Source organism: Stenella coeruleoalba, assembly GCF_951394435.1.
Source record: "Stenella coeruleoalba genome assembly, chromosome: 2".
NCBI lineage: Eukaryota > Metazoa > Chordata > Mammalia > Artiodactyla > Delphinidae > Stenella > Stenella coeruleoalba.
The window spans coordinates 140,383,678-140,402,494 of NC_137147.1; the positions used below are offsets into that span (position 1 = coordinate 140,383,678).

At 51.0% G+C, this 18,817-nt stretch overlaps 1 protein-coding gene across 4 annotated transcripts in view; it reads right to left on the minus strand.

The window, feature by feature from the left end:
• Positions 1–18,817, minus strand: part of SMAD3 (SMAD family member 3) — a 118,385-nt gene that overhangs the window by 81,792 nt on the left and 17,776 nt on the right. Inside the window, exon 1 of one of the 4 annotated variants that reach the window (XM_079910301.1) lies at positions 18,016–18,281. The exons of the other annotated variants lie outside the window; for them this stretch is intronic. Within the exon in view, the coding sequence (XP_079766427.1) occupies positions 18,016–18,134 (119 nt within the window). The 5' untranslated portion in view covers positions 18,135–18,281. Of the gene's footprint in view, positions 1–18,015; positions 18,282–18,817 lie in introns of those variants that run through there. 4 annotated transcript variants of the gene reach the window in all.

An 18,817-nucleotide genomic window follows, 5' to 3' on the forward strand; every position in this document is an offset into this window, starting at 1 on the left:
ACCGAGGAAAACGGGGCCTTCACTCCTTTCTAGTCCGAGGTGTTCCTGAACTCAGGAATATGGAAGGGTGACCACAAAATGCACAAGAATGGGGACACAGAGGACAGCTTCAAAGGGCCAGCCTTTCTTCCTAGAAGCTCCATCTTCTTCCATAATCAGAAATGTTGGTTAGTATCTCTTAACCCATCAGACCTGCTACTAACCATGGCTTTATATATTCATTGACACTACCGCTGTGATAAGAAGTGGAAAGTTATTCATTCATTCATTCAAACATTCACTGAGTATGCTGAAATACCAAGTATTGTGCCAGGCTCAGGGGTCAGAAAAGTTGAAAGATACCCAGTCCCTGCCCTGGAAGAGCTCTCAGCTGTCAAAAATGGGGGTGGGGCGGGTGAAAATCCTGAAATCTGATCTTATCTCTCTTCCTGCCTTTGCCACCACTACAAAACCAGCCGAGGCAGACACTTCTGAAAGTCGAAACCTGTTATACACACGTTCTCAGCAACCAGCCCCTTTCCTTCCTCCAGGTTTCCTGCCTCTACTTCTGTACCATCACCCCCAAGCATCCTTAAATGTCAACACCTCTGGAAAGGGTGAAATAGTTCTGCCACCTTAAATAGTGCAAACAGCCTCTCCTAACAGTCAAAGCGAGTGCTTATGGAGATCTAGCCGTAAGCTTGGCACAAAGAAAGAGGTCCAGGGTGGTCCCTCAAGGTGACATCAAAGCTGCCATGGCCAACCCACAAGCACGAATGGTCAGAGGAAACCTTCCTGGTTGCCTCAGCTGAGTGCCTGCCACGCAGGAGTGGGGAGGCCACACCTGCCGCCCCCTCCCCCAAACAGCACCATGACCACCAGCGTCAGAGCTGGAAAGGGTAGTGGAGCTGAGAAAACTGGGGCCCAGGGATGGTGAGTGGAACTCAGGGGTCCTAGACTCTGGGTCAGTGGCGTAGGGCAGCTCTCCCTGAGGCCCCTTGCTCAAGCCAGCATTCATGTCAGGTCACGGCTATTGACAGAACACCCACAAGGCCATTAACAACTCATGTCTGCGCAGTGCTCTGCAGGTTTGCAAAACGCTCTCCCATCCCTCGCTCTCTCCCGATCACCACGGTCGCCTCCGGTGTAGGCAGGTGGCTCTAACTGTCCACACGGTGTGTGGCATAAAGTGAGTCCCATGGAGGCTCTGCCACAGGTCTGAAGCCACATCGAACAGGACGAAGTGGCCAGGCCTGTCTAACCCCTCTTCCACAGGGTGGCGGGAAGTGGGGCAGGAGCGAAAAAACGAGCCTGAGACACAGCTCCCGTACGAGGTAAGGTGGTGATGACATTTGGGAGGATGAAGGACACACAGACAAGGTATGCCCCACGGAGAAGGGCCAAGCTCATGCACTCAAAAATATTATGTGCCAGACCCAGGAGTGATTCAGGAGACCGTTTAGAGAAAGGGGAGGGGGTCACAGTGAGCTGGGACAGTCGAGGAAAACGTGACAGAGGAGGTGAGACTCACTTCTAAGTTTTAAAGGCAGAAAGGGACAGAGGAGTCGGGGAACGCACCCCAGGAAACGTAAGGGTGAGCCCCAGCCAGGTGGGGGGCGTGGGGACGGCAGGCTGGTTTGGGGTGGGGGGGTGTTATGAGGGGCCTCAGCTGGTGGGAGCAGAGGGCCAGACACAAGGTCGACCCACAAAACGGGCAGCCCTAGAGTCAGCTGACAGCTGAGTCAGTCCAGGGGCTGTTCTACCAGCGAGGGACAGAAAGTTTCTCCAGGAACCCAAGGAAGGTACAAAACATCAGGTGGAACAGAGCTGAACTTAAGGATCTTAGAGGATCTTAAATACCAAGCGCGATGGGCCCTGAGTACCTTGTCTACAGAAATACAGGGTGTCCTGTCCGGTTCTGCCCAGTCCGTCCTAGGCCACCGCCTGCTACAGATCAACCAGGACCACCAAGAGGGTCAGAGCTCACCTAACAGAATTCCCCGGGGCCTTGCTCCCATCTGTACCTCACCCACACAGGTCAGCCTGGGCTGGTCCTGAGCCAGCAACTGGGGCAAACAAGTTCCCGCAGATGAGGAAAGATCAGAACCTTCACAAATCCATCCCTGCTCCAGAGAAGGTGGATGTCAGACATACCTTCAAAAGGGCCACACTTTGCACATTTTATGTGGTTTTCACACACTTCTGAGCAAGTGCATGACTGCTGTGTGTGTGTGTGTGAGCATAATGAGTTTCAATAGGGAAAAAACCGTGGGTAAATCTGACTCATCCTACACACACACACACACACACACACACGCACACGCACACGCACACACAAGCATTTCCGCAAGGACTCTGATTTGAATAGCACAGCAGCGGGTGGCAGGCCTGGGGGCTGCATTGGGTCACCTGCACTCCGTCTCAAGTACTCGCCTTCCAGGTGACCCATGAAAACACAATTACACTGTCAACTCCTGGAGGGCAGGAACTGGGTTTGACTCACACTGCCTTCGACAGAGCAGGGGCCTCAGAGCCCTGCTGGTCTGATGGCAGAAATAAATAACCACGCACGCCAAGTGCTGCTTCCCACGATAAGGCTCCCCCAAAAGCGAAGGCCCATTCTGCTCCACCGCTCCCAACACAAACCAGTTCTCATTCGTTCTTCATTCTTCTTTTCGGTCCCTCGGCCCCATGGCTTCATAAGCCACTTCGGTGAGCGCCTTGACAGCTAACGAAGCACTTTCACATCCATCACCTCACTCAGATGCTCACACCAGCTCCAGGACGTGGGAGAAGCTGGGATATTATTCACAGGCCAAGGGGAGGAAGCCCCAGCTTAGAGACTTTAGACCATCTTGCTAAGGTCATGTCACTAATAAAACTCAGGTCCTGTCATTCCTTACCCATGGATCTTCCCAAGAGTCTAACTTCCAAGATTCTGGAACTCCATTTCCCTTCTCCTAAGGATTAAATGTACATTGAATTCCATTACAGCTCAGTCTCTTTAAATGGCATCCCCATCATCATCATCATCGCTGTCGTGCCACCAACTGGGACAGGAGGCTAGAGCCTGCCTTAAGAGAGCAGGCAGGCCTATCTGCATAACCAGAGGGTGGGAGAGCCTGGGGGCTTGCTAAATTTGAAACCTTTTCTGACATTCAAGCATTTAAACAGCTCATTGACTCCCATACATAAATATTACTATAAGCTACAGTTTCATTTACCCTGTGCTGGGGCCAAGAGGGTTTGCAAGTAGAGTGAGCACAAATTAGGTACTGGAAAGTTTCTTATTTCCTGTAGTGTCAGATGTTCACAGTCAAAAAGAAAAGAAAAGAAGCAGCAGGGTCACGTGGTAAGTCCCCCATCAAACACCAAACGTATGTGTTCACACACAACTCGTTCCTTTACCTCAATGCTGAGATGAAGCAGCACAACTGGAATTGTTCCAGACACACGCCCAGGGACACAACCCAGGTCTCTGGCTGAGGACCTCCTGACAGCTGAGTCAGTCCAGGGGCTGTTCTACCAGCGAGGGACAGACAGTTTCTCCAGGAACCCAAGGAAGGGACAAAACATCAGGTGGAACAGAGCTGAACTTCTGCGGCCCAGAATTTACCCAGCGGCACAAAAAGCACTTTTCCATTGTGATTTTCCCGATGAAAAGTGAGAAAGGCTAGACTCTATATCCCAACTCCAGGTACTTTGCTCTGTGCCCTTGGGTGAGTCACTAGCCCTCTCTGGGTCTCTGGTTTCTCCTAAAGGTGGAGCCTGAATTGGAAAGCCCTAAGCTTGCTTCAGCCTCACCGCACACAGGCACGACCCCCTCCCTTTCTCTCCCACTCAACACGGCATATCTGAACCCAAGTCGGTGAGAGAGCCACCATGAGGAAAATACACTGATTAAAATATACATTGTGATAAAACGCACATAATGGGAAGAGTTACCACTTTAACCACTGTAATGTGTACGACCCAACGGCATCAGTTCATGCACAATGTCGTGCTCACCCCTAAAGAAAACACTGTACCCATGAGGCAGTCGCTACGCCCCATTCCACCTCATCTCAACCCCCCGGCAACCATTAATCTGCTTCCTATCTCTATGAACTGGCCTATGCTAGATAGTTCATGTAAATGGAATCATACAGCACACGGCCTTGCGCGCCTGGCGTCTTGCACTCAGCATAACGTTTTCAAGGTTCATCCGTGGTGCAGCATGTACTTCATTTCCTGGCTAAAAAATATTCCACTGTATAGGGGACTATGCCTTTGAATTAACTGCTAAGGAAATCATTCACAAACTTCAGTATTATTCGTAGTAATAATTAAATGAGATAACCTATGTAAGGTCCCAGGCAGACACTAAGTGCTTAATTAACAACAGCTTCATTCTCATCGTCGTTGCCATCACTAAAAGAATTCCTCATAGCACGCCTCACTCGAGAATCCCTGGCCTGGATGCCCCCTGAGGCCCTACATAGGCCCCAGCTTCTCTGAATAAGTGAATCAAAACATTCTGCCCAGGTACTACATCTTCCCCCAGTTCTCCAGGACGTGAGAACCCCTCAGAGCACCTGAGGAGTAAACCATCCTTAGGCGGCAACAACACAAGCTAGCAAAACAGTGGGACCCCTCTTGTAAGCCATCTGGCTCCTTGAATGTACCAACATAGAACGCTGCTGGGGAGATCGTGTAATTCTTCATTTTTCAAAATGACTCACAACAGGATTCCTTGAAATGGTTTTCCTGGTACACTTAAAACATAATTCAACTTACACCATCCCTGTTGCAGCAATAGACCTGCTCCATAAAACAGTGCGCGGCAGTTAAGAGGCGGGCTCTAATCCTGGACGACAGCGTTTGTTCCAAGTCCGTGGGGCTGATGTTTGCTTTCCCCTCCTTGTAATCAGCAGGCTCCACCTGGAGACAGAAGTCCTGAGTCCTTACCCCACTTTCCAGCCCTGAGACTTCGAAGAGCCCCCTCTTTTGAGTGTCACTCTGCTCTTGGTTAGGAGTCACAGCCACTTTCCCTAAGGCTGGTACCAGAATCAAAAGTGCCACAGAGATGTGAATTACTGTTACAGAACTAACGTAGGCTCTGTCCACAATTTGGGGCACAAGTCAACATTTGTGAAGCATTTCAAAACACTGTCCCGCTTTGACGGGTAGCTTGAACTTCTTCCAGCTGGTCCCCTCACAGACCAAGATCACCCTCCCATCCCATGCAGGCCCCCCTACTGTAGGCATCCAGGTCTCCCAGTGGGTCCTCGGAGCTCCACTGGGGATGCACGGGGGCCCAGATGCCCACTTCCACCTGTTTTCTGGGGGCTGTGGAGGCCTCTACAACCAAAGCAATCCTCCCCAAGTGCTCTGTGGCCAGTCTTCTCCCAACTCCCATAGCTTGTTTTCTTTAATTAGCTCTCTGTGGCAGGAGAAAAACGCGGCCCCACCCTCGAAATGAGCAGATCTGGGCCTCAAATGTACTCTGTGGTTTGCCTCTGTGCTGCCAAGCTGTTAGCCAGGGAGTGACAAGCTACCGGGGCTTAATAGGCAGGGGCCGGTGAGAAACCCTGCTACAGTAAGAGAGGCCTTTCTCTTCCCAACATCTGACGTTTCTCGCCCACAAGGCTGGGCTGCACCCCTTTCCGAGTCCCTGAAACCTGCGATTGTGGTTTGAGGAACAATTCCAAATTCTGCTGGTTTGCTTTCTCTTTTTTTCTCCCTCCTTCCTTCTTTTTTAACCTGCTCCTGGGACAGTTTATGGTACATCTCTGATCTCAGGGATCAAGGACTGAGGCCCAAGCAATGTAGCTGCTGCTTATCTCCTGACACTAGTGAGCGTTCACCGGAGAGTTCTTCCCAACGCAGCACCTTGAATTTAAGCTAAAGAAAGATCGCTACATACGTCATCTCAAATGGGCCCCAACCTGTAAGGCAGGCAGACCTATTTCACAGGTGAGGAGAGTGAGGCTTGGTGGGGAAGGGACTGTCAGAAGTCACGTGACTCGGGGTGACAGAGGATGGAAGGACAAGGACCCAGATCTTCAAATTCCAAACACAACAATTTTTCTCTCATTCTGGTAACTTCTAAAAACACAGTCTAGGGACTTCCCTGAGGGTCCAGTGGCTAAGACTCCATGCTCCCAATGCGGGGGCGGGCCCGGGTTCAATCCCTGGTCAGGGAACTAGATCCCACATGTCGCAACTAAAGATCCTGCATGCCTTAACTAAGACTCAGTGCAGTCAAATAAATAAATAAATATTAACAAAAAAAAACACACAAAAACCCAGAAAACCACACAGTCTAAAGAGCTGCTTAGAAGTCTGAGGCAGAAGCTCCCCGGGCTCTCATACAGAATCTCTCAAGTTAGACCCTGAAGACGCTAATCCTTCGGTCCTAGAACATCTAAGGATTATTTCTCACCTTTTCACCATCATGACCATTGCTATCATATATTCAACACCATGTACCAGACACGATATTAGCTCCTTTCCCTGCACTCATTTCATACCATTTTACAGGCAGGGAGACTGAGGGTCCAGGGGGCTTGAACAACCTGCCTAAGGTCCAATAACTAGTTAAGAGGTAGAGAGGCGATTTGACCCAAGAATTCGGCCTCCAAGTAGCTCACACTCTTAACAGTTACACTACAACTGAGAGACTGAGGACTGCCCGATGAGAAAACCGATCCAGGAAGAAACGACTTGCCCCAGGAGACCAAGCCAGAGCTGGGATTCCAAGTGGGGGTCTCTCAGCCCACTGCTGGCTTGTGCCCCTAAACTAGGCTGCTCAACAATTTGCAAGAGTGAATGCACAGCAGGCCCGCAAAACATCTCCAACAAGGGTATGTTTGTAGCCTCTGAAATTCCTCAACTGTGATCTCTATCAACAACAGACCCCCCATCACCTGGAACAGCCTGGAATCTTCAGAGTAAGCGCCAGTGCTCACTTATCCATATGTGGTTTCCTGGCTCTACAACCCGGAAGAGAGTAGATCTAGCAAAGGACCTGTGTGTACAAGACCAGCCTGAGACCCCCCCAGTCCCAGGATGCTAGCCAGCGTCAGCTACATAATTTGTGGGGCGCAGTGCAAAATGACAGTGTGGAGTCCTCTGAGCAAACAGCAGGAACATTGTATCATTAATGGTATTAAAATCTAAAAGTTTTCCCCTTTCTTCCAGAGTCTCTCTCTTGACTTGCGATAGTGGGTTTTTGTTTTGGTTGGTTTGGGGGTTTTTTCCTATTTAATATCATTCTAAGTCAAGAAATAGTAAAACTTTACATTACCGGCATGAATTTTGCCATTCATGTTTATATCGTGCAATGCCAAGTTTTGAATGCAAACAAAAGAGCATTTAACTAGTATGTGAAATCAAAATTGCACCATTTGTATTTCACAGCTTAGATACACATATACATCATATGACTTACCAGACCGAAAGCAACACTGCATAAAACTAACTCCACTGTTTTCACTTCATTTCTTGACAGGTGCACATTCTACCGACACTCCCCCCTTGCTGCTTACTGATGAGTAGGGAAAAGCTGAAGGGAAAAGGCACGCTGGGTTGCCTGATCTTTCCTTTCCATTGTATGTCCTCATTTTCGGGGTGAGGGATTAGCTAACACCGGCAAGCAACACGAGTAAGAAAGCATATGATGGGATTCCTTGGTGGTCGATGTTTCTTAGAATGACATCACCGTCTTTCTGTATCCCAAACAAGCTCTGGTTCAAGCTCAGGACTGTCAGGGTGGATCGCTCCTACCTCACATGCGTGTCCACTGTCTACTGGGCTTCGCTGACAAAACACCAGCTCAAAGAAAATTAAGAATCTCAAGATGTCAACAACAGGCATTAAACCAAGCACAGGGCCCTCCTGAGCGTGGGGCTCTGTGACACCACATACCGCGTGCCTGTGAAGCTGGCCTTGATGCCAGGCATACCTGTGTCAAGGGCAGCCTCATGACCACCACCAAGTCTGTCCTTTCCTGTGCTGGCAGGTTGGTCTAAAGCCAAATTAGCTTAAGTCCCCACCCCCAGAGTCTGTGGGTCCGAGAAATGTTCGCAACAGGCTCCAACACTGAAACACAAAAAGGATCTGTATTACAAGGCTTACCCAGCTCAGCATCGGATGGGCTGGAACACTTCCCTGGCATTTTTTACCCTTTCTGAGGCTGCCATATTGTGTGACAGTTCCTTTGTCAACACAGTAAAGCAAGTTAGGTGGGCAACCAGCAGCTTTTGATCTGGTAAACACCAAGGGAAGGGAAGAAGGGACCAACCATGTACCGACTCTTAGCAAGGTGACAAACTGCGCTAAGCTTTGTATATGCATTAACTCAATATCACCACGACCCTAAGAGACAGCAATCATTATTCCCATTTTACTGCTGGATAAACTGAGGCACGAGAAGTGATGTGACTTGCCCAAGACCCGCCCAGCCGACTCAGGCTGTCTTCTCTGGGCTTATCACCAGCTCCCGCTGAGGCTGCTTGTAATATTGTGATTTACAGTAAGAAATATATATTTGGAACGTAGCTTCTAAAATCCTTGCAATTTCCTATATAAGAGCCACAGGGGTATCTTTTGTTATAACAGTTTTTGTTCCCAGTTCCTGAAATAGCTCCAGAGCCACAAAGGTGAAATGGGCATCTTTTAGTGATTCGTAACAAGCCCTTTTCGACCACACCTGAGCTTATGCAAAGCCTCCATGGATAAGGGGCTGGTTGCCAGGGAAACCAACCTTGCGATTAGAAGGTAGGAACTTTCAGCCTTAGCTCCCCCCCCAATCCTGCCCCCACCTCCAGAGAAGGGAGACAGGTTAGAGGCTGAATTAATCACCAATGGGCAATAATTTAATCAAGCATGCCTACGTAATGAAGCCTCCATAAAAACCCAAAAGGACCGGGTTCAGAGAGCGTCTGGGTTGGTGAACACGTGGAGATGAGGGGAAAGCTGCGTGTCCAGAGAGAGCGCGGATGCTCCAAGCTCCTTCCCGCATACCTCGCCCTGTGAGTCTCTGCCATGCGGCTATTCCCAAGTTATATCCTTCATAATAAACCAGTAGAATGTTCTCCTGAGTTCTGTGAGCCACTCCAGCAAATTAACCTAACTCTAGGAGGGGGCAGTGGGAACCTCTGATCAATAGCTGGTGGGTCAGAAGCACAGGTGTCAACCTGGGCTTGTGATTGGCATCTGAAGTTGGGCGGGGGCGGGGGGTTGGGGAGGGCAGCAGGCTTGTGGGACTGAGCTCTTATCTGTGGGATCTGATGCTATCTGCAGGTAAAGAGTGCCAGAATTGACTTAAACTGTTAATGTCCAGTTGGTGTCCTGAGAATAGGAGCATTGCTGGGTGTGGGGAAATCACCATTTCTCCCAGCCCAACACACACACACACACACACACACAAAACCTACTGATCGGAAGCATCAGTAGTGAAGTTTCCTGTGAGTACCGTGGAGGGTAGAGGAGACACATGGAAGTTTTCTAGACACCCCTCCATGCGGCCCGGATGTCCGCCCAGAGGCCGGTAGCAGAGCTGGGTTAAAACTCAAGTGCCCTGAAGTCTAGGAAAGGAAAGAAAAAAGAGAGCAACGGACTCCAAAAGTTCTGGAACATTAAGTCAGTTGCAGCGTGCCAGGATTTAAATAAAGAATTACTGCGAAGGCGTCACTGAGATACCTCAGTGTAAGGTGTGGGGCAGCATCCTTACCTAGGTTAGCGCGCAGCCCCCGTTTGTTTCCCTAAATGCCTGTAAGGCAGATCTCAGGTAATTGTGATCCTCAGATCATCCGGGCTATATTCGAAATACCATGTGTTTACTGAGTTAAAAGCTCAGGTCCTGCCTCCAACACAGTTATTTAGAGTCCTTAGGACCTGCCTGAGCAGGCCCGTTCCATGTTAACACACCCTGCCCTGCCCTGCCCTGCCCCAGCCTTCTCCTCAGGGCAGCGATTCTGAGCAGAGCTTGCACAATGAGATTGTTTAGTGCTGAGTCTACCTTAGGAGATGGCTAGGTAGACGCCCTCAGCCCTGCCTGGGAGGAGCTAACAGGTGGGAAGACGGCCCCCACTGACCCCCAAGTGTGGGATGAATGGAAGCAGCGTGTCCTCCCGTTCCAGAGGCTTCACATCCCATCCTGATGTCACTTCTAGTTGCAACCCAAACAGCAGGATAATGTCTGCTGGCTGGAGGACGACGCATCTTCTGACCTCCCCTGGATTTAGGCTGATTCACTGGACTTGTCACACCGCAGACCACCCAACGCCGGCCGCCTCAGGCAGACCTACTGCCTACCCTGAGGACCCCCAGAGGGAGGCTGGGAAAGCTTATGGAAAACTGCCAAGTGCTGGTCAGGCCTGGATCTAGGAAACACTTGGGGTCATGCAAAGAGCCCTGGACCAGAAAGGATGCGATCTGGGCTCAGATTCCTGGCCTGGGTGACCTCAGGTAAACCATTTGACTGCTCTAAGCCTCAGCTTCCTCAGCCATTAACTGTGGAAGGCATCCAGGTCTGCAGGAGGATGCTGGCTGGTCCTCCCACTGATCAAGAGGTTTCTCTCAGGTGTTGCCAGAGGCAATAAGATGGGAACACTGGCTGCGTGGGTCTCTGTCGGGGAGCCAGGCTCCAACTGGCTTGTCAATTGCATCCACAATACTTGCAGGCCTGATATATCACCGTAAGTCAGCAGGACCTTTACCCAGTTCCCCTTTCCCTTCTTAGTAACAGCAACTCTGTGGATGACTCTGAGGCCAACTGTGCCTCAGTCTGTCCCCTCAGGACTGGGTTTGTTTACATCCTTCCCCTTCAGCTATCTGGGCCTTGGTTACTTCTTGTGAGACTCCCTCCTCGGTAAGGCTGCTGGGAGGATTGAAAGAGAAAGATGTGTGGAAGATCCCTGGCCTGGTGCCTTCCTACAGGTCACTGTTAGAACAAGGATGCACCCAGATGCCTGCCTTGGCTGGATGAAGCACCTCCTGCTTTGGGAGTAGAGTAAGAGGTTTATGGAGACGGCAAGGCCGGCAAAGGGCCCCGCTGGAGGTGTGGACCCTAAAGCTTTATATTCAAGGGGTCCACTGAAGTTCAAGGCCGATTTCACATCCATCATCCCACCTGATCCGCACCATGGTCAGTGAGGGGAGACATTTTACAAATATGAAAAGCGCAGCTCAGACAAGTGACTCACCCAAGAAGACACAGCCAGCACGGGAAACCAGGGGTCCTGGCCTGAGACCAGGGTCCTTTCCACGGCACCAAATGGCCAGACAAGAAAGAGTGACAAGATAGTGGCAATCACAGAGTCAGGTCAGCACCACTAATAAAAACGGGGTGGGGAGGGGAAACTTGACTACAGATATGGAACCCTCAGTCCAAGATTCCTATTGCCTTAAAGCTCACTTTCAACCTCCTAAGTGTTCATCATTGACTTTTAGACTACACCCCTCAGGTTCTGGCACCAGGGCCAATGTCCTAGGGCCCAGAAGTGGGCTGCTATTGCCACATTTCCTTCCCCAAAGCTCCAGACGACCCAACATATAGGGCACATCATGCCCATTATTTCATTTAATCCTCATAATCCCACCACTGGGATGAGCTGATATTTTTAGCTGCTGAACAAAACAGAAAACCATCACCCAGGGAAGTTAAGGGCAGGGAGAAGGCTTGACCTTAGAGGTGCACAGCCCTGGAGTCTTGGGCCTTTTCTTCCACACCACACTTCTCTCTATAAAGACCCCTGGCCAACAGTACCCTCACTATCCTGTCCCCACCTTTAGTGAGGTGCAGGATCACCTGTAACAGTGGTTCTCAAATTTTAATGTGTGTCAGCGTCCTCCAGAGGAAACACAGACTTCTTCTGGGCCATGAGCCCAGGGGTTCTGAGCGGGAAGGTCTGGGGTAAGGCCTGAGACTCTAACAAGTTCCTGGGTGATGTTGATACTTGCTGGTTGGGGACCACAATTTGAGAACCGCTGATTTATCATCAATTTAAGCACTCTCCCAATGGTTAGGTTAACTCTGGTACATCTACTTGAAATAATGTGTAATTAAGACCACGTGGAGACACAAGGAGATGCTTATGATGATGTCAAGTTAGAACAGGAGGCTGGCACCCTAGGCTGGTCCAGGTGCTGTGTGTCCTCCAATCCCTTACTCATCTTCCTGTCCTCTGCTCTGTATCCCCAGGGCTGACTCCTGACTTTCTAGGCCTCATGTCAGGGGGCTGCTGGGGGGTTTGGACAACAGCAGGAACTTGTGGGAGAGTGGAAGGTGGGAGGAAGGGAGCGGCCAGGGCATTTCTCCCCTCTCTCCCTTTCTGCCCTGGGTGGGCATTTCTAATAGAAGCAGCTGCATCTGCTCTACATAGGCCCACCACTGACCCTGACCCTGGGCTCCGGTCACACCACCTCTTCCACTCTTCCAGGAGTGACCTCCTGCCACTAAGCTCTGGGTCACCTCGCCTTTCCATGTTTGGCTTCTCAGCTTCTGTATCACCTGTGTAACGAAGGCCTGTATTAAATTCCCTTTGTGGTAAATACTTGATGGTGGTTCCTGCTTTCCTGTTTAGACTTACTGACATACTCTGATTACAGCTACACAAAAATGCTTATGCCAACGGACAACTCTAGAAGATAACGTGAAAAATTAAAAGAGGTAACAATATGAAGGTTGTCTTCCAAGAATGTGAGAAGAGTATCAGTTATTTATCATCAATTACTAATTTTTTTTTTCTTTTGCGGTCCGCGGGCCTCTCGCTGTTGTGGCCTCTCCCGTTGCGGAGCACAGGCTCCGGACGCGCAGGCTCAGCGGCCATGGCTCACGGGCCCAGCCGCTCCGCGGCATGTGGGATCTTCCCGGACCGGGGCACGAACCCGTGTCCCCTGCATCGGCAGGCGGACTCTCAACCACTGCGCCACCAGGGAAGCCCAATTACTAATATTTAAAACTGGTACCAAGCACATGGTTGAAGAGAAAACAAGGTGAGTCTTGATAAGGAAAAGGTTGGGGAGCCAGGAGTCCATGACAAGAAATCTAAGGAGACCAATCTCTGTACCTTCATTTCTAAAAACACCTTCTTTTGCAGAAACCATGGCCACAGCCACAATGGTACTAGCAGTTCCCCATGAAAGTAGCGGTGGTTATCTGAGGGCAAGTGACTCACTTGTTAAAGAGGTCACATAACGTTATCACCGCAATGTTGGTCTCCGGACAGGGCGGGTCGCACTGGGCAACACCCCAAACCACCTTCAGCCCTCACTACCACGGAGGCAGCTCCATCTCAGGTCAGGCTCTGACCTGGGACCGATCTGAGCAATCCCTGTGAAGTAGCCAAGGGCCCGGGGGCTGCTGGGAGAGCAGGAATAATGAAAGAGGACGCTCAGAAATTCAGAGGATTCTGTTCAGCCACGTCCCCCAAGCACCATGGCAGCAACGTGTGTGTGCCTGGGGTGCCAGGGTGAGGAAGGGGGATCTTATTTTCCCACCACTTGTAGGGTTTCTCTCTCCCAAAGGGCACAATTAAAATCAAAAGCAAAACTCCACAAAACCAGATGGTAACAATATAAGAAATTATGCTGGATTCCTGCACTGAACTCAAAGCTGAACGCTGTAGCAGATAATCAAACGCTCAAGTGGAGAAGGAGGTTCTTGGCCTTGGACCAAACACAGTTTGGTGGTCTGTTTATAATATTTTAGCCTGACAACACTGCACAAAATGGACCACAAGGCTCACCACTGTAATGGGTTACTTTCAACCCCAAGCCAAAGATGATTTAAAGCCCTAGGGAGATGGGGGTGGGGAATGCAGCAGAGAGAAGCCTCAAAGGCTTTACGAGAAATGCACGTCTACTCTCCAGAACTCTGAGTGGAACATTTCAGAGTCAGAACCGTGCTTACCATCGAGCATTCTTGGAAAACCAGGATGGTTCACATCAGGCAAGCACCAAAAAGTGTTTACCGCTCCGCCCCGTCCTCCCACCCGTTCTCCTCTCCCTAAGAACCCGACATCAGAGGCCTTACACTTTCATCCCTGGGTGCTGGCTGACTCCATAAGAAAACTAACTACTCGGGGACAGGGCTATTGGCCAGGGTGTGAACTAACAACAAAAGCTACCCCTGGTTCATTCAGGCAAAGCACAAGTAAACAAAACACCCAGGCAGGGGGATCAAGAGACCTGCTCGAACTCTAGCTTTGCCGCACATTCACTGTGACCTTGGGCAAGTCCTTGTTCCTCTCAGGGCCTCAGTTTCCATCTGTTGAAGGGGTTGGACTAGATAACCTATCAAGTCACTTCTGACCCGGGGAGTACCTACTGTGTATGGCCCAGACTGTGGCAGGGACCCCATGCTTCTGAAGGACAGAGTGAGTACCCTCAAGCTGAGGTCCCAAGTGTTGCAAGTGTCCCCAGAGCCCACAGCTCCTAAGTTGCAGAGTTGGGATTTTCAGCAAAACCTGTCAGACTCCAGGTCTTCCTGCTACCCCAGGAGAGGCGCCCTGCTCTGAAGTACCGTCTTCCTTGCACACGCCCTGCCACGTCGGCCTCGCGGTTGTGTGAGCCGAGCAGGATGGACCCCGATTCCGGCCGCTCCCAAGCAGCCTGTCCCCACTCCCTCGGGGTAGCCCTTCGCTCGGCCTGGCTGTGCCTCCGCCTCACACTTGGGGGTCCAGGCTTCCACTCAGGGCAGGGCATCCACAGTCGAGCCCTCCAGGGGAGGGTCAGGTCAGGAACCATGTCCCTGTGCGGCTTCGGAGACAAGAACAGCAAAACTCAACGCCTCCAGCTGCTGGTTTCACCACCCCCTGCTCCGCTGGACTCTCACTTCCCCATCCAGCTGGTGCTACCCCCTTTCCCTGGGGCCGCTGACCGGCTGGGGGGGCCTTGGGCTGAGTCACTCAGCATCTCCAGGGCTCCCTTTGCTCGTCTGGACTAGCATCGACTCCCAGAGATGCTCACAGAGATGAAATAAAATCAGGTAGATGACAGCACTTTGTAAACTGTAAAATACAGTACATAAAAGGTCATGGTGGTGTCTCCCCTTCCCGGTGACAGCGGTTGGAAAAGACTCTGGTATCATCGGAGGGACACACCGAGAACCCTCGCGAGCACACACACCTCGTGCCTTTATTTTTGAGGCCACTCGGTGCAGTAAAAGAACGACCCCGCCGAAGAACTGGTGGAAGGGTCTCTGTCCCTGCTTCTCCACTAACACAGAGACTGTCCCCGTCACCTACGAGATAGGGGTGAGACCACTTCCCTGCCTCTCCCAGGGCTGCTGTGAAGACAGGACCATGGGAAAGCGCTCTGCAAACCCTCAAGTATGCTCCGCATCCCCTCCCCACCCCGCCCACAGGAGGGGGCAGATGAAGGTCACAGACAGGAGGACACTTGGCTGCTTTCCCTGCTATTCAGAATCACCAAGAGGCTCAGAGGGAGGAGAAAGTGGGGGAAAGGACAGTGCATTGAAACAGCAGCCAGGCAGCAATGGTCGTCAGGCAGGCAGAGCTGACCGGGAAGGGGTGTGTGGTTTTCAGGGTGTCTCTCTCACCTCTCTGGGGGCTCCTAATCTGGTGTCTTCAGAAATACAGAAACAAAACAAAAGCAGCCATCTCCCCCAGCCAAAAAAAAAAAAGCCTACCTTGCAAGAGAAAGCTGCCGGCTGTGCTCACACTCAAGAATGTTTGCTGTGTATCAAATGCTCTCCCGGGGCCTCCTGGGAGCTCTGCGCGGCCAGGTGCTGAGGGTCCCTGAGGAAGGGCCTGCCCTTCTCAGTTCACTGGGCTCTCTCTGTCCGGAGAAAAGGTCACCCCGACAGAGGTCTGAGCAGCCCTGTCCACACGGCGTGCTCCCAGGTGCCGACGGACGCCAGGTGTGAACCGCTGCGGGAGCTGCTCCCTCAGTTCATTGAAGGGGATTCTGAAACAGCCTTCCTAGCTGCGCCCAACTAGAAGGTGTGAAAAAGCAGCAGAACACCGCCTGTGTTTCCTTCATTCGAGCCTGCCCCCGCGATGCAGCCCGACAGCTCTGCTGCTCTTGTGGGTTTTCTTCCCAGCTCTGCCTGCTCTCCGCTCCTCCACGGACCTTCACCCTCACCCATGCATTTCACCTGGCCTCCACCCACGTGTTTCCGCAGTGGGCTTCCCCAGCCCCTGCCTGCCCCTCTGCCGTCCACCCCCGCCAACAGGTGAAGCAAATAACGGGGGATCCAGCAAGCCTACCGGGCGAGGCTGTTCTCACTTAGCAACAGCTGAGCCTCGTGTGTGCCCAGCCTCCAAGCCACAGTCTCAGAGAATCAGTTCCAGGTCTGGGGCTCTGGGCACTTCTGATTTCCAGAGCAGAAGCATCAACGTGGGCAAATGGGGAACAGAGAAAACAAACCCCAGACCAGAATTACATATAGATGATGCCTCCCGCGATAAAGGCGGTAACGGGGAGAAACGAATAAATGCATATCCCCGCCCACCTCGAACTCCAGGTGTCTGTTTTTATTCTTCTAGATGAGCTCCAGCAATCACCGCTGAGCCGTCAATCAGCTGGGCCAGAGGAACTCTAAGAACTCTGATCGAAACCATGGCTTCCCAAGGGCCTGGCTTTCTCCCCGCCCCCCCCTTTCAGGCAGAGTTGGCAGCACAGCAAAACAATTTCAAAGCACAGAGACCATAAACACCAAATTAAAAGGTAAAGTAAAAAGGGAAGAGATGTTTACTGGAAACTGAAGTTCCACTGCCCAGAAAATATAGGTCTTTTTTTAAACACACATACACCAACACACACATATATATGAGGCCTCTGCCGCCCACCTCGAGAAATATGTACTTTGCTCTATATATGGCTTTCTTATCTGCCCTTGATTATGCTCAGCTTGCGACCGTGAAGCCTGAAATAATTACCCGCAGAGAAATAACAGCCTTGGCCACAGTCAGGGCCTAACAAAGCCAGTCCTGCATTTACCAATGATCACACAACTCGCTCACAGGACAAACTCGAGTTCGCTGATGCACAGATAATCATTCCCATGCATACCTGAAATGCAGCCACCGCTGAGAGGGTGCCAGGTGGCTACTGGAACCAAGAACAATCATCTTACATGATATTTCTGGGTCCAGAAAGGCTTTCGAGCTGAAACTACGCAGGAAATTAAGGTGGGCAGATGGTAATCATCAAAGCAGAGGGCTGGCAGACCACCCCTCACAGGAGAAGGAAAAAGCTAGAGGAAAATTGACTCCTGAAAGCAGAGAATTTTGGTGGGAGGCAAGAACATAAAGTCGCTCCTACTGGCAATGGGGTGCCCCTCGGGGCTGCTCCCCAAAGATAATCAACGTCGTGTTAGGAGTGAGGAGACAGGCACACTTCACTAGTGGGGCCCATGTGTCTCCCTTTCAGTGGCCCAGGTCCACATCCCTTGATGCATTTGTCCCGTCCCACCCATTCCATGGCCCCTCCTTCCGAACCCCTGGGTACTCACCATGTGCCCACAGCACAGAAGACCTTCGTACTATCCCACACTTGTGTATTCAAACCCCAAGTCAGACTGTAAGCTCTCTGAGGGCAGAGGCCGTATCTGCCATTTCTCTGAGTGCCTTGCTTCCTAAACATTTAGTGACTGACAGATTCCTCATTCGTCTAAGAAATAACAACCTCCATCTGGCATCTGTGTCTACACCCACCTCTCAAACCCTGTCACTGGAAAAGCTCCTCGACCCTGCTCCCCATATGTGAGGCCCTTCGGGGCTAATCAACACCGACAAGTTCTCCTCCCTCCTGAAGCTCATTTCACACCCATTAAGCAGTCCCCTTCACAATCCCACCACCATCACAATATGCCCTCCCCTCTGCCTGAAAAGATACTAGAATTGAGCTGTCCTTTCCCATGAATGTTTACTCTGGACAGCTGTGTCCCCTCAGATTGCATTTGGCTGTAGGGATGGAGTCCCCGCAGGGAAGCACGAACAACTGACTGGGCATAAACGGAAGTGTTTCGATGCGATGGCTTATGAGGGTGGTAGGATCCTCTCAACCGAGGGCAGGGACACTCACCAAGGCACAGGAAACGGCATAGCACATACTTTCACAGCCCCTCGCATCCACCGGGGCATCGCCAAGGATCTGACACTAAGGTATGCCAGCGCTGGCTGGGGCCTCTGACTTGGCTTCATGAAAAAGGCGTGGCTGCGTGTTATGCGTGGCTGCGTGTTACGGTCTGTTTAATCCACTCCTGCTCCGCCCCTGCCCTGGCTCCACCCCCCCACTTAGTACTCTGAGTTTCCCAAGCAGAAATAACCAACTACAGATGGTTCTACTCCTTCAGAGATGTTTGAGAAACCACTGACCCAGAGAAAGAAAACTGGGGATCCAAATCTCAGGGCAACTACTCACCATCAACAGCTGTGATTACCAAATCAACATGCTTCTCAAATCTAGAACTTTTTTTCTCTCTGTGTACTGTGCTTTTTTTTTTTAAAACCAACCACTATCACTTTACCCCTAAAAGAGATGCCCAGAACACTGAACCACAGCTTTACTTAAGATCTAGGGCTGTTGATTCTCAATGCTGGCCACACCCCAGAATCACCTGGATAACTTTAAAAATACTGATTCCCAGGCCCCGCCTGTAGAAATTCTGAATTGGTCTGAGGTGTGGTCTGGGTATCAGAATTTTTATAAGTAACCAAGGTTGAGAACCTTCCATGGTGAGCCCGACCACCAAATGTGGTCATTAGGAAGCAGGAGTCCCAGCTGCCACGGCTTACCCCGCACCTCAAAGCTCTTTCCATCCTGTCTTCAACGGCGGGCCCCAATCTCCAGCCCCCAGAGCGATTGTACAGTGATCCTGAAACTA